This window comes from Cebidichthys violaceus, unplaced genomic scaffold (assembly GCF_023349555.1).
Source record: "Cebidichthys violaceus isolate CVI_PGR_0920_01 unplaced genomic scaffold, fCebVio1.0.p SCAF_11, whole genome shotgun sequence".
NCBI lineage: Eukaryota > Metazoa > Chordata > Actinopteri > Perciformes > Stichaeidae > Cebidichthys > Cebidichthys violaceus.
Genome location: NW_027176274.1, coordinates 16,136,692 through 16,152,175, shown reverse-complemented (window position 1 = coordinate 16,152,175; position 15,484 = coordinate 16,136,692). Strand labels below are relative to the sequence as shown.

The window sequence follows — 15,484 nt, the reverse complement described above, 5'->3', positions numbered from 1 at the left end:
AACTCCAACTGCTGGCCTCCAGCACAATCTAAAGGATAAAAGCAATATCTGAGTGACCGTGCTCCTATCAAAGATCCGAGAAAACCGCTATAGAAAAAGATATAGCTTGCTAGTTTAGTGTTGACATTCATGACACTGATACTTTGATGAGTTGCCATAAAAAGCACTATATCTGTCAGGTTTGACAAGTGACAGATAAGACCATGAATAATGGGGCTATTCATGTTATGTTCTTGGTTTTTCCTTTCTACCTTTGTTCCCTAGCTCCACCCAAGTGTAGACATTAAAATACATTAAGTTTCAGCCAGTACACTCTTTGCAAGTAAGTGGCTCATGGGAGAAATGCCAACTACTGAGACAAAGCTGTGTCTTTGGACAGAACCTTCAGATTAGTAAACTGAATGTTCAATAAGTAAATCATCAAATGCTTAGTGCCAACTTTAGTTTGGAAAGTTCATGAACAAAATCTTCATGACATATCTGTAAGGTATGCAGCTGCAACAATCCTAATATAGCAGATGATCTTTGTGTAAATACACACAAGCTATTTATGTTATTAAATTAAAAAAACAACTAACTGTGAGACAAAATCTGTTCAGCCACAAGACGAGATATTCAGATTTATAGATACTGCACATACCAGTAAAATACTGAGGAATATATTTTGCATTTCAATTTTTTAGCCGTGCTTCACAACAACTTTTTCCCTATCTATCCGCTGAAACCAGTAATTCATTATCAACAGAGAAAATAAATGTGTTATCCACAACTTGACTGATGTCCAGAGGCTACCTACACCTCAAAGGCAAACGTTATCAGCGTCAGAGCAGGAGAACCCACATACCGATACTCAACAAAACACAACTTCATTTCTTTGACTTCTTTAGGGGATTTCAGAAAACAGTCCGCTGAGAAACTAATGGCTATTGCTTTCCCACAATTCCAATGGCAGGTTCAGGGACGTGGCTGCCATGTGGAATGACCCCTCATCCATGACTACATCCTGAAGTCACCCCAAATCTGCTTCACAATTAACCTCTTTGTGTTATCCCATGGAACTTTCCCTCGACTCCCTTGGTTTTGCGAAACACTTTAGTATTAGCCTGTGGGAGACCTACAGTAAAACACACTGGGATTTGTTTTAAATGGATTGTAGCCAGTGTATCGTTAAGAATAGTTTGCCATTTTGGGATGTTCAGTTATTATTATTGTTATTTTTGCTTAGGGTTAAATATGAAGATCAATACCACTCTCATGTCTGTTAGCTAAATATGAAGCTAGATCTAGCTGAGCTTAGCTGGCTGGAAAAAGCTAGCCTGGCTCTATCCAAAGGTAATAACATCCCAGCACTTCTAAAGTTGACTAATTAACATGATTGCCTGGCAACCTCACTTGGACATCAAGGCTCCAGGAAGTTACTGTAGTTTGGCACATAGCCCTACTGTGAAAACCTTAACATTTAATTTTTACACTTCAGTGTTTGTATGAACTAAAGGTTCTCTATACATTTTTCAGAGCATTAAATATAGCAGGAAACTGAGCTTCTCCGTGCTTTATTGACATAGCCAGGCCATCGGCACATTCCTTTTAGGGAATGCTATTTCATGTGAGCGTGCCTAGCGGCTACCTCATGGCCACCACTCTGCACTGTGCTCATAGGGCGGTTATAGCTGATAACGTTGACCCGACCAAAAGCATGGTTGCAGAAGCGCACCGGCCACCCTCCGGTTACCACTGTTCAGCTCTGTAAACACCGTTGCTTGCACTATTAGCGCTGTTAGCACTGTTAGCTTCAAGCTTCGGGCTAAGCTGTTATCACGTTGAGAGCCATCTAAAGGCAATAGAAATGCTCTGAATTAGAAATTCAACACGTTTAAAAACAATCATAATGTGATGTATTAGTGAGTTATAAAGGTGCTAGAATACAGATTCTGCTACTTAACCCTTTAAGAAAAAGCCATGCTGGCTGTCTACCCCTATTTGCAGGTTTTAAGATATGCTTAGCTAAGCTAACCATCTCCTGGCTTTAGCGTGCAGACATGAGAGTGGTATTCTCATCTTACTGCAAGAAATGGGACTAAGTGCATTTCCCAAAATGTCAAATTATTCCTTTTAGTAGACTCTTTATTTAGCATGCATCATGTCAATAATACTATTGTATTTATTTTTGTCATTACTATATTAGATCCATTTCCCTATTTAGTCCAATTCATATCATTGTCTGGAAAGAGTAAAATTTATAAAAAATGTAAAATGAACAAAAAAGCAAAGAAAAAAAAGACAAACAAATGACTGCCACTTGAGCAATGCTGTTAGAAAGAAATGGGATGTGATGCCTCTGTCAGGGAATGCAGCAATTTCTACAAATCTCATGACACCACCATTCTTTTCTGTCCACTGCATGGCTTCATGAAGGCGGTTAGTGTTGCATGGTTATGTTACCATATTTTTTTTAGAAGCTTTATGGGAAAGGGTACAATGAAAAATATGGTATCAAATCTGTGCTTGAGTATTTGCTGGCACAAGTTTTTTGTTTTGTTTTCCACAAAGCCAGCCATAGCAGCATAACTTTCATTTTCAAGCGAAAGTTCTTCTTTCACAGCTGTTTTATTTTCTCTGTCTGCCTCCCCACCCTCCCATCCCCCCCGCTCCCCTCCCACCTTCCCTGAACTGTTCTAGGCTGACGTCTGAAGTCACTGGAATGGGCACACTCTAATTTCTACCCATCTTCCCTCAGTGCATCACATGACCTTTGAGTGAATGGCATTGCACCTAGTATATTTATTTATCTGTATTTTACTGTCCTGATATTTAAGTGATTTATGATTTCTCGTATTTACTGTAAACATGTGTATTTGCACTGTTGCTAGGATGCCTCACTCCTCTGTCCCTGTTGTTTCTGTTACTGAAAGGTCGCCTTACTTTTTTGACACTCTAGTACCTTTCATGGCATCTCACGCACCGCACCGCTTTGTTTTACCTCATGTTTTAACACGTCACTGCACTTTTCTTTCTTGCACTGGAGGCAGCCGAAAGTAAATGCAAAGTAAACCTAAAGAATAGTATAGCAATTCAAACCAAGCTTGTCTCTCATGCACCCCACATTCTATTCAATATATTAACACAATATATTGACACATATTTATTCCATATTCAAAAAACTACCATACCATTGTCAATGCATAACTGAACAAAAAAGTTAAATAAGCAGATATGTTTTAGATTCTTTCAGTTTCAGTTTACTGTGCGCCTGCAGACATTTGCCTGATGTCTTAGTTTTACACTATAGATTTATCTGCATGATTTGATTATTTCAAAATCAAACATGTGGAAAGCAAGACTGAATGGTGAAAGGGAATGGAACATTATCTGGATGTGTCACACTGACTCCAACTTCAAATGACCTCGTGGGTACAGGCAAAAAAACATCCACTGTAATGCAAAAATATCCGTCTTTCCGAGTTTCCTACGAGACTTGACGGAAAGGTTGGTTGGACAAATGAAAATAGGCAAAAAACTTTACAGTGAAGAGTGAAATCTAAGTGCATGCTACAAATAAACCCCACTTTATTCACCTATACGCCACAAACATAATGTAATCATGTTATTCATGCTGCCATCTCGTAGCATCTATGTATGAGAGTCATGGGCTAGTTTGGTAAGCAGCAAGCAAGCGTTTCTGGTTTGCATGTATGAAACATTAGAGACATATTTCCATTACATATGTACCTACAATGAACCAATTGTTACGTCAGTCAATCAAGTTACATACAGTCAAGGCTTAAATATACATTCATGACTCAATTAAATACAGTATCTCCTTGGTTACACCACATTGCATATCTGTTTCAGCTGTTGGATTTTGTTACTAACACATGCACACACACCCAACCTGTGTCTATATTCAAACTAAAGCTGAATGTATTTCAAAATGTGTTTCAACTGCTGTCAATTACATGTTGAAACAACTTTAAAGGTGCCATTTTAAATCAGGCACTTACCTTTGTGCAGTAGAATATGAGGCAGAATGATTATTATTTTCAGTGATGTAAGACATCAAATATAAACAAAGACCTTTCTGTATGTTCTGCAAACATATCAATGAATGGCCTCATTAGTATCTGCAGCTCTCATTTCAAAATGTAGGCTATAAGATAAAATAATATCTATATCTATCACTTTAAAGTCAAACTGGACACTCCTGCAAGTAATATGATGTCAATCTCATGACTGCGTTTCATGGATGGCAGGTAGCTTCTATTTATAAGCCACCATATTATAATATAATTATACATTTTACTCCCAAAGCCTGGATATGCATTACTCCGATGATAACTATAGAAATTATGTTTGGAGAATATGATTTGCGTCATTGCAGTTTAGGCTCAGGTACTTTTGAGAATCGATAATACATCGGTTTTGAGTCAGTAATATATTGATGTTGTTGAAACTAGGCTGCTTTACGTTTACACATTGTTTCACATTTACATTACGAATGTAAATCTGTACATTAGCGCTCTGCATCTAAATGTGTTTCAGATGGAAACTGAGGAATGGCTGACTGAGGGCTACCTGGTTTTTAATGTTTCGTTTACAAACGTCCTATCATCTGCAGAACCTGATCATTAAAGTAGTTACATTTTTTTCTGTAAAGTGCACATTAATGGTTGAGTGCATAGGTTCAAGGTGTGCCTGCTAGTTGTGTGCAGGCAGGGCAGCCATGATGCAGTTATGTTACTTTACAGTAGGACCCATTTGCAAACATCTAAGTTGCCTTTTTGATTATCATAAGATTCATAATCATGGCCTCGCTCATGTGCTCATCATTCTACAATGCGGTGTAGGTCAAACACTTGTTGTGTTGCTTTTGTCATTTTACATTTTGTCATGTGCTAGAGCAGCAAAAAATAAAGGCTATAGCGCTATATGATGCTGTTTGAGGAAATGTGTTTGATCATGTTTAAGTTTAATCATTTGCTTCCTGAAGGACCGTATTGGATTTATTATTTATTGAGGTTGATTATGAAATGTTTTGTAAAAAGAAGAGAATAAAGTTTGTGTTTTTCTTCCCTTGACTTGCATTTGTCATCTTTTTTCTAGTTTTTACTTCTTGTGAATTAAATTATTACATTACATTTATTAAGTGATACAGCAATTAAGCGCATTCAAAATGGTACAACCCTAAAATGTGCAAGTATTACATAAGCACATCCACTTTATCAAATATGATGATCTACTTTTTTTGGATTTGTTGGATATGTGGCTTCATTATTTCCAAAGCTAATCTTAAGGCCCCTTGTATTATGAAGTAAGTTATAGACTAATTTTTTTATATTGAATGTGTTGTAATTTCACAACACTTTATTTTTGTAAATGAATATGAAACATGTACCAATACACATCGTCTAGTGTTTGATTCAAAATAAAATTTTAACATTTGAGGAAATCGAACTTTAGGATTTGCTACTTTCTTCCTGCCAGTAGTGGTGAAATTGACGTCACCCACGTCTGTGTCCCAATCCAGCAGCTGCATCCTTCAGAGGACCACGTCGGCCGCATCCTTTGAGGACCACGAAGGCCGGACCGAGTGGTGTCTGAAATGAGACGGTCTGATCTACAGAGGACTTCCTGTTTGCATCAACAGCTGCCCCCTGTGGCTGCTCCCATGCCTAGAATCCCTGCTCAGAAGGATTATATATATATATATATATATATATATATATATATATATATATATATATATATATATATATGATGAAAAGAGGAACCGTTATCAATAATGTTAACACAAGGATTCAAACTTAGAAGATTGACAAATTTTACACAGCAGAATATATACAAATTAATTTAAGAAATCATTTACATGGATGTCTTACTGTGGGTTTAAATAAATAAAAGAAAAAGGTGACAGTCACAACTGTCATCTCTGTGACAGCAACAATAACAAATCAGAATTGTATTTTCCTCTCTACTGGTTGTCCTATTTGTAAAAGGCTTTATATAGGATGAGAGCTAATGTAACTGTAACCTTAAGTACAGGATGGTCAAATGGAGATATTACAAAAGGACTAATGTCTTAATTCCAAGCTACGGCTGCTGAATGTTTGTCCCTGGTGAAGAGGCCGTTGTTCTCCCCCTCAGCTTGATGAACTGAGCAATTTGCTCCTGGCTCCCTAAAACAAAACAAAATGTAGAGTTAGTTTCATTTCACAGCACAAAACAAAAGGAGCAAAATACTCAAGTTCAGTTTATTGTCCTGTTCAGACTTTCTCATTGAGTGAGCCCCCCTCCTCACTCCTGGTCCGTCAACAAAATAGCTGGTTCAAGTTAAAATCAAAAGGTATTTAATCTCTAACAAAAGCAAATACAATTACAAACTGAATCACACTATAAATTATAAAAATATATCCCATGGAATAGAGATCTGATGCGTTCCACCCAACAGACTGGTGTATTCCAGTTAGCTGTCCAGTGGTTCACGCAAGATCTGCCGCTGTAGAAAAAACATCTGCTCCTTGCTACTTTATAATATTACATCAACTATTTCTTTAACATTTAACATTGAGATTCGCTTTGCTCGTTGTTGTGGTATTTTGTTTACGAGGGACAAGAGAGCGATCGGTTAAGTAACTGTACGGGACTGCATCTCCTCCACATGCTGTGATATGCAACTCATAAACTGGGAGAATAATGAGTTATAAATTAAAGAGGTTACTGTGGTCAAGTTGGATTAATGTAGCCATGTTTCATTGTGCGTCACGACGAACACACGTAGCTCAATGCATATTAAATACGTTCACGCTATTTACTGCAAACTATTGATCATTTTGTCCACACAAACATTGAAGTCCTTACAATTGTTTGGTGCAGAATAACTAACTGTGAACGGAACTAATGTTCGAAGTAACAGAGGCAGAGCTGCACTATGTTTGATATTATTGTTAAAATATTAAAAGGCACAGCCTCTTGTGTGTTGGTGACTTGGTGACACGTGTAGTGCGGTCATAATTTTTTATAATTTAATCTTTGACCATTCTTCAATGTAATCCAGAAATATTTCATGCTGTGAGAAATCCTTACAGTTTGAATGTTTCCCTCTCAGCTGGTGTGAACTACATCATGGACTACATCATGGACGGCTATAGGATCATCCCGAACTCTTCTGATGACAAAGTATATCAGAAGATTGTATATACTGAATATGTTTATTATGTAAAGGGTGGGTACGAGGTCAAGCTTTACTTTTTCGGCCCAGCTGACCAGGAGGAGGAAAAGGACGAGGAGGAAGACGTCGGATCCGAGTGGGAGAGCTCAGATTCCGAGGATGAAGAAGAGGAAGAGGAAGAAGAGGAGGAAGAAGATGACCCTCTCACCCAGCGGTTACCACCCAGGAGTTTCTGGCAGGGGTTTCACCGAGTGATGACTCCTCCTCCCTTTCCCACTGGCCATCCTCTCTCACTCCCTTTTGGTGTGGAACGTCCTGAAGAGGCTCCGCCCCTGGTCCACCAGAGGTCAGAAGAGTCCACCAAGAGGAGCAGGGAAGAGGACCGCATGGAGCAGGTCACTGTGAAGAGGCGGAGGACCGGTAAGGACGACCATGAGGACGCAACGCCCTCCACTTCAGGCCTTTGATCCTCCTCAAAGAAGAGCCAGGCAGAGGACCACACATGGTCTCCTCCCTCCACTTCAGGCCTCAGCTTCCCCTCACACTGGCAGTCGGCTAAAGACAGCGACTCGGATTGAGACCGACAGCCTGTTTGCTGCAGGATTGTACAACCTTTGTGTCTGGAAGGACTGATAAAGCACCAGACAGCCTTCCCTTGCATCTGGCGGGGTTGGCGATAGGTAACATCCTGCAGCAGAGATTTTAAATAAATATCTCTTCTTTATGGATTTTCCTTTTGAGTTATAATTGATGCTAGATGCAGAAACCAGAGGTAAGTTAACAGTGAATGGTTGTTATTCTGTATGTGTATTTTTCTTTATAAAGTCTAGATGTCTTTACCAGACAAAGGTAAGTCAACATTTAATGACATTAACACAAGTTGCCTCAAAGTCTCACTTAACAGTTATTTAAAGATTGTTCATTTTACTCACTCTATCTATTTTTTATAGTTAGGTGTAGGTGGCTGTACCAGACAGGGGTAAAGTAATAATTACTAATGTTAAGAAAAAGTCTCCAAGTCTTTTTTACTCAGGTTTTGATGGCTGTAACACAGAAAGCGACTTTCACAAATGTTAAGCAAACATCAAATACCAACATAACATGAAACAAATACTTTAAAAATGAATCTCTAAACCAAGTGTGCAATTTATCCTTTAACTGAAAATAAATTACTTTAACGTAATCCAAAATACCAATATTCAAGAAAACAAAATTTAACAACAAAATCACAGAATAAAAAGATGAATAACCACTATTGTGGTTTCACATTACAACCAACTGAATACCCTTCCGCTCCCTTTCCCAGAATGCAGTACCGTGACCCACCGAGTTCAAAACAGTGGTAAAAAAAAAGGAAAAGGGGCAAATACTAATGAACTCTATAAACAGGACAGAAGCATAGTCTACCTAGTACACATTACGTACGGCATAACGTTAAAACATTCCACTAAATATGAAAGTTAAACTAATGTTGTGACAGAAACACTACCATTAGGTTGTGGCTGAAATGAAGAGAAGAGAAGTTCTTGGAGTAGCAACCAGTGGGAAGTGTTTTAATGCAGAGATGGCAACATCCAACAAGTCCAATGTATTAGTTGCTACAGCTTATTCTTATAATTTAAATTCATCCCCCTTATGTCACTTTCCACCAATCAAACCAGTCGGTTGAACCACAAACAAAGCACATCTGGTCTCCTCATTATGTCATGCTCTCATGTCTTCGTCTGGGTCAAGATAACCTTTTGACGGAACACGCAATTCATGTACAGGAAATGTTTTGAAACAAATTGGAATGATATATTACAATTTGTCTGCCGTGCCTTCATCACTTTCTAGGAATGTTTTTATGAAACCAAATGTGTTCAACATAACAAGTTCTATAAACCATTTTCTTATGAGACCAAATGTGTTCAGTTCAATCCTGAAGATGATTTTCTTCAACAAAAAACGTTCTAATGTTCTTTATTCGTTTGTCATCATTTGTCATTCTTCATATGTTTTTCTTCTTCATGCCTGTGGTGTTAACATCCAAAATAAATTCTAACTCTATCCCCGGCTAATACAGAAACGGAATGTCTCACGAGTCTTGTTCACATTATTAATGATTTTTGTTATGGGGATGTGCATTTTGGAATGCGATTCCACACAATGTGACTGTGAAAATAGATTTATGTCCCCACAACAAGTAAAACACGCTACAAATTGGTTAAAATATTTAATACAACAACGATACTGGTCAAATACAGGTCAGCTGAACATTCACCCAGCCAGCAAAGGACATAAAGTACAGAGTAAAAGAATACATGTGAGACTTTGGAATTAAAAGGTATTGGCAGAACCAGCATGGAACATGTTAACAGTAGGAACTTGTCAGAAAAGGCTCTACCCCCAAAAGACTTATTTTTCAACGGCGTAAGTCCCCCTCCACCTAAAAATGTGTTGTGCTTATACTTCACTGTGTAGTTTGACCTTCATTGTGCAGAATGACGTTAGCACAGTGTTTGACACCGGAAGGCTGTTTTCACATTCATCTGCTGAAGCTAGAAAGTTCCTCCGTGCTCACCTTACATTTTTTCAATGAGAGAGAAGATGAGCTTCTTAATTGAACTTCTTTTTGGGAGGATTAGCCAGTAACTGAAAAAATATATAGCCGTAGTCGTATTTTTACATGTCTTAACATGTCTGGAGAGGGATCTTTTAATAACCTGTATCAAAACGAATTGGCACGTCAACATCAACATGGACATCTGTCTATGGTCTGCATGCCGCTGGTTTATCAAGGCAATGAGTATTTGAGACACAGCCTTTGAAGAAGTGACGAGCGCTTTAGCGCTGGCTAACGCCGTCATGCTCACACATGCTAACTGCTAGCTGGAGGAACAGATGGGCGGGCCATGGCTGTTTACTACCCTGGCAACAACCAGTGTGACAAGAATATACATCAGAACCCGCAAGTTTGACTCAATGACATTATGTTGAACTAATACTTACCTCAAAATCGAGTACTTGTGCGATGAAACTCATGCCAATCCCTAGATACTAGCGATCTTATTCAAGTTTACTGCCGTTAAATTGCTAGGTCAGATAGAATAACAGTGTTCCGTATACTTTCTGCCCTTCAGTGCACGCTAGTGAGCACTCCTTATTTTCTATTGGACAGTCTATACTTTGATGAATGTCTTTTGGGCCACTACTTTATGAGAAAAGTGGCAAAGAGTAACTCCTCCGCCTGAGTACGGAAGATCAAAAGGCTCAACGGTGCTCGGTACAGGCGACCAATGGTGTTTTCTGTACAGAGCACATAACATGATTTCAACGGCAATTAATTTATATTCATTGAATAACACTGCTGTAACATCATCATTGTGCACAGGATTACCTGCAAGCAACGTCTGAATAGCCAGACTGGCTGCTGCAGTCTGAGTGGCACTGAGCATTCCCTTGGGCACCACGGGTCTTAAAATGCCCTTTTCAAACAAAAGGTAATATATCAAAACATTAATGATAACATAATAATTTCATACAGACTACAGCACTGTGAGAAGCATGAATTTAGTTTAAATGTTCATATTCTGTGCTCTAGTCATATCCCCTCTCAGTGCTTCGATTTAATGGGATGTTTTTTTTTTTTTCCTAATGAATCCCACCATAGCCCCCAGTGAGTAGATCTTGAACATTTGGTGTAACTGATTTCAAGATAACCTTGCATGAGGCCAGTTAGTTAATTCTTATGCACAACCTAATGACCATCAAGTGGAGAAAATAGCTACAGTAAATCTCTGAAATGCAAGTTACAGACAAGCGTTATGACAATTAAGAAGGTTCCAGATTTTTGGCTTCATTTCCCTTAAATAGTCTCTGATTTACTCGTGCACACAATGGCAGGGGTTTCCCACAGTGCCAAATGTTCACAGTCATTCTAACAACAAAAGTTAGTTCAAACTAAAACTTGTTTTTTTTATTCTCGCAATACTTTTCAGGTTTTTGGTGCATGCTCTTTCTATGCAGCAATTTGGCCACTGTGTTTTGACCGGAAGCTTGACTGGATCTGTTTTCTGTTCAGAATGTCAGAAACGTTAACAGATAAAAACATCGAGGGTGTGGACACAATACCAGGAGCATCTTGCAACATGATGCAACCAATTGCAACATCCCTGCAATGATTTCGAAATTCATGAACTTAATAACTCTGTTTTTCAGTCAGTGAGGTGTTCATTCAACTAAATGTAAATGTATGAGGTATATTGTTATGGCAGTCGAGCACATGCTGAGCTTGCATGCCATTCTCAGCCGAGACTGTAACAAACTGTAAGAGACAATGACAGTTAAGTGTTAATTAAAGAAATGACCTAAAACACCATCACACGGGTTTCACTTTTCTCTGATTTCTCTATGGAGCGCCTTGCGAGACACTTTAGTTTACAATTTAATAATTTGAGTCTAGTGTAATACGAACACAATTCTCAAAATTTACCGCAGTGGATGTAAAAAATGCATGTAAGGAAAAAAAAGGCTCTATAGTGTCTTCTACAGTGTTCTAAAGAGTCACTGCTGTTAATTGGAAGTAGCTGTTGTAGTCTGACATTCAGCTGGAGTGTGTGCACAAGAGACCCAGCCACAGGGGACGCCTTTGTGTCCACAGGCATGTTGCAAATTAACGTTGTCGCTCTTCAGGGGCGACAAGAGGTCACCTTGTATACAACTCGACCATCAGTTCTCACACAATCTTTCATGGCTGTTAAATATGCCCAGTTTCAAGCAGTTCTTGATCGTGCTCCCAAAGTCCCTGATTGCATTTAGTAACACATTCACCAAGTCTAAATAAGGAGGGATAATCCCCGTGCGAAACAATTGACAACCTTGCCAGCAAAAGAGGAAGCTCCAAATTAGGAAGCTCATTGTGATTTCGCAACATCCAATACCTTCATCGTGATTCTTTTATGATTGTCTGTCAAGGAAGAAATGTGTGAACGGTCCTTTTAAGATCGCTCAAGGCATTTCAGGTAAGTTGTGAGATATCCCTATTATATGGGGTGACTGTGGCTAAGTGGAGAGCAGGGCCGCCTTTCAATCAGAGGGTCGGCGGTTCGATTCCCAGCTCCTGATCCACTAGTCTCATGTCAATGTGTCCTTGAGCAAGACACTTAACCCCAAAATTGCTCCCGTAGCTGTGCCTTCGGTGTGTAGATAGATACTGAATTGTAAGTTGCTTTGGATAAAAGCGTCTGCTAAATGACTGTGATGTAATGTTATATAATAAAAAAACAATCTGTTCCCCAATAAACCATACAAATCTAGTAATTCAAGCAGGTTAATGAACTACATTAGTTATGTTAGTATGTAGGCCTATCTATAAAACAAAAAAAAATATGGTAAAGGTCGTCAGACACGTTAGTTAAAGGTTCTCTATACAACATTTAGAGCATTAACGCAGCAAAAAAAATATATTTGCAATACAAAGATATATAGATATATAGGAGTAATGTCTACCTGAGCAGAGAATGAAGTTGCTCTCACTCGGTTCCCCCACAGGTAAACACTGTTAGCGCCATCAACACTAACGATGTTTGCACTGTCAGCGTCATTAACAATGTTAGCTGCGTGCCGCCGGCTCAGCCGTCGCCGTATTGCTTGCAGGGTGGATGCAATACATGTGTTCTGAATTTTCAGGCCAGTGCCTTTCAATTATTAAAATGGAAATACAGTATACAAAGTTACACTTGCTCTTCTAGTCTAAGTAGAAGTTTTTACTGTTGTAATTTGACAGGATGACATGATGAAAGAAATATTAAACCACACATGTTCGATATTTTCTCCAGCCAGCTGACTTTCAGTTCCTTCCCACCACTCTTAAATGGCATAAAATAAAATAATAATTCAACTCTTGTAGACTTTCTTATGATCCTGCAATACGAAGGGTGTTCGAGGTGGCTTAGTTTAGCTAATATTAGTATTAAAGGAAAATAATAAAAAGCTTGTTTTCATTCGATTGGAGGTTAAAGGAAAAGTGTAAAACTGCTTCAGGGCTCCATAAACTATTGCTATACCAATCGGATTGCCGTGATCGACCGTGCTTCCAAATATGAATAATGGGATACCAGAAAGTAATCACAGATAATTATTTGAGACTTTAATATAGTCTATAATTGACAGCTTATGTGGCACAATCTGCTTTGCTCTGGTGCGTTGGGTTGCATCCATCTGGTACTCCATGTGGGGTAAAACAGCCTCTTCGGTTGAGGTTTTGCAGCTTAGTGCAATCAGATGGTCTAGTGTTTGGTTGGAATGAAAGCCATCATACTCTTGGCTGTCTGCTGCATATTGATTAAGACAAATTAATTTAGTCACTGCTGACAGATTACGGATAAAAACTCGAAACCTCTGTCAACTCATAAAAAGGAAAGAAATTGACCCTTGTAAGCATGAAGCTTTTAAGGTAGAAAATGCATTCCTAAAACTGTGTTGTCCTTTCGGCATCCTGCTAATGGCCTGAGATGCATTCTTATGCACCTATATCATCCCTTGTCAGAGACCTTAGTCCTGATCCCCGGTGAGGCAGACGGGCGAATTGCAGCTGCTGATTTGCACATTACTTGCAACTTCTATCTGCCCTGTCTCTGTTTCACAAAAGATACTTCGCCAATGTTATTACAGCGCAAAGACCTTTACGGTTAAACATTAATGCTCTCATTATGTGACTGCCTCCAGAGCATTTGAAAGTAATCACCAATTTCCATTGACATTTAAGGGCTTCTTTCAACCCATTTATAATTTAAAAGACACATTTAAAGCAACATCTCCACCTGACTTTGCTTAAAAGCCTTTAACTGGTAATGCTAGTGGCTGCATCACTACTGGAGGGTATTAATACAACGGCAGGTCAGAGATAAGGCCAGATTAGGTTGTCATCAGACAGAAAAAATAATCACATTCTCAGCATCATCCTCTATTTCTTATGCAAAGTAAAGAAGACATCTTGATTGTCGCAGGGCATTATGAAAGTGAAAGCAGTTTGTGGTCGATATTTCAGGGTCAAAAAGTGAAACGACTCGTCTCATTAAGACAGACTCTGTCAACACATCACACTTTTCTTGCTCTGCCGTTTGCCTTCTGTCCCTTAAAAGAGCTCTCCAGAGTAATCTCAGAGCAAATTACAATCCATGCTGGGTAGGAAATGAATCCACCCTTGGGTTTGTATTAGTTTATAACAAAAAAAAATTGTTTAATGTTTTTAACAACTGTGTGAATGGAATGCAATTAGGTAATTTACTTCATGAATATTCATGCTCCTATAAGGGGCTCTAGGGTAAACTGTTTTACTTTGTACAAAGTAGTGATCATGAGCCTTCAACTTGTACAACTAATTATACTTAATCTAGACAGAACATTTGTATTCCCATCATTATAGCTGACTGAATGAATGGTTGTAAAAATGGTGAGCATTATTTAATTTTAAATATTATATATTTATATATATATATATATATATATATATATATATATATATATATATACATACACACACACATGTTCAGCATTATTAATAAGAATAACACTATGATGAATCACGTCCTGCCGATTTAATGCCATGCATCAGTGCAATCTGTGTCTCATTACACGTCACCCTGTCACACACAAACAGCCCTAGATGTATCGCAGAAACTAATAAGACAGTTACACCCCCCCCCCCCCCCCCCGTAATAGCTGCTAATACTCTGCTCCCTTGGACACTGCTACAGTCACTGTACGTAATTGTGATGAATTGCTCCAAACCAAAGGCTCCACTCATCAGTATCTTGACCCCCCATTCAGAAGAGATGAATTTACTTTGTCGGAGGAGATCTTGAAGTGACACACTTGGATAAGTAAGTAGGCGCCATGAGCTTGAGTGGACTGCAGGCAGCGGACACGGATAATTTGTCTCCGCCAAAGCATTTGGAGATCCATTAAGGGACAGGTGAACAGGGAGGTGAGGGGGAAAAGGCCCCCTGGAGACAACTGGACCTGTGGTTTTTGCCTGCTGAGTAAATTCAGCCATGCCCCCGCACACACACGCACACACACACACACATGCACGCCAAACCGCACCTCTGTCCTTTATCTTCAGTGTCACAACCAACTGGTGGGCCATCTCCCCTGGCTGTTGGCGGAGTTGGATGAATGTGTTTTGTGTTTGGAAGCTGTTATTAGTTGTCCCAGGGGCAATTACAGGCAGAGACTAATCAAATTTGTCCTAAATGTGAGTAATATGAATAGATGGTGACCATTAGAAACACTTCACCCAGGGTGTTAATCACGAGACAAATGTAGAATAAGGCC

The 15,484-nt window shown here is 39.0% G+C and overlaps 1 protein-coding gene across 4 annotated transcripts in view; it reads left to right on the top strand.

Annotated features, from left to right (window-relative positions):
* Positions 1-5,075, top strand: part of pcbp3 (poly(rC) binding protein 3) — a 64,073-nt gene extending 58,998 nt beyond the window's left edge. For 2 of the 4 annotated variants that reach the window (XM_068705147.1, XM_068705146.1), the window contains exon 17: positions 2,680-5,075. In XM_068705147.1, coding sequence (XP_068561248.1) covers positions 2,680-2,716 — 37 coding nt within the window. In that variant the 3' untranslated portion in view covers positions 2,717-5,075. Of the gene's footprint in view, positions 1-952 lie in introns of all 4 variants that reach the window. The other 2 variants (XM_068705145.1, XM_068705144.1) reach the window with 1 other exon arrangement.
* Positions 5,076-15,484: the final 10,409 nt, after the last annotated feature.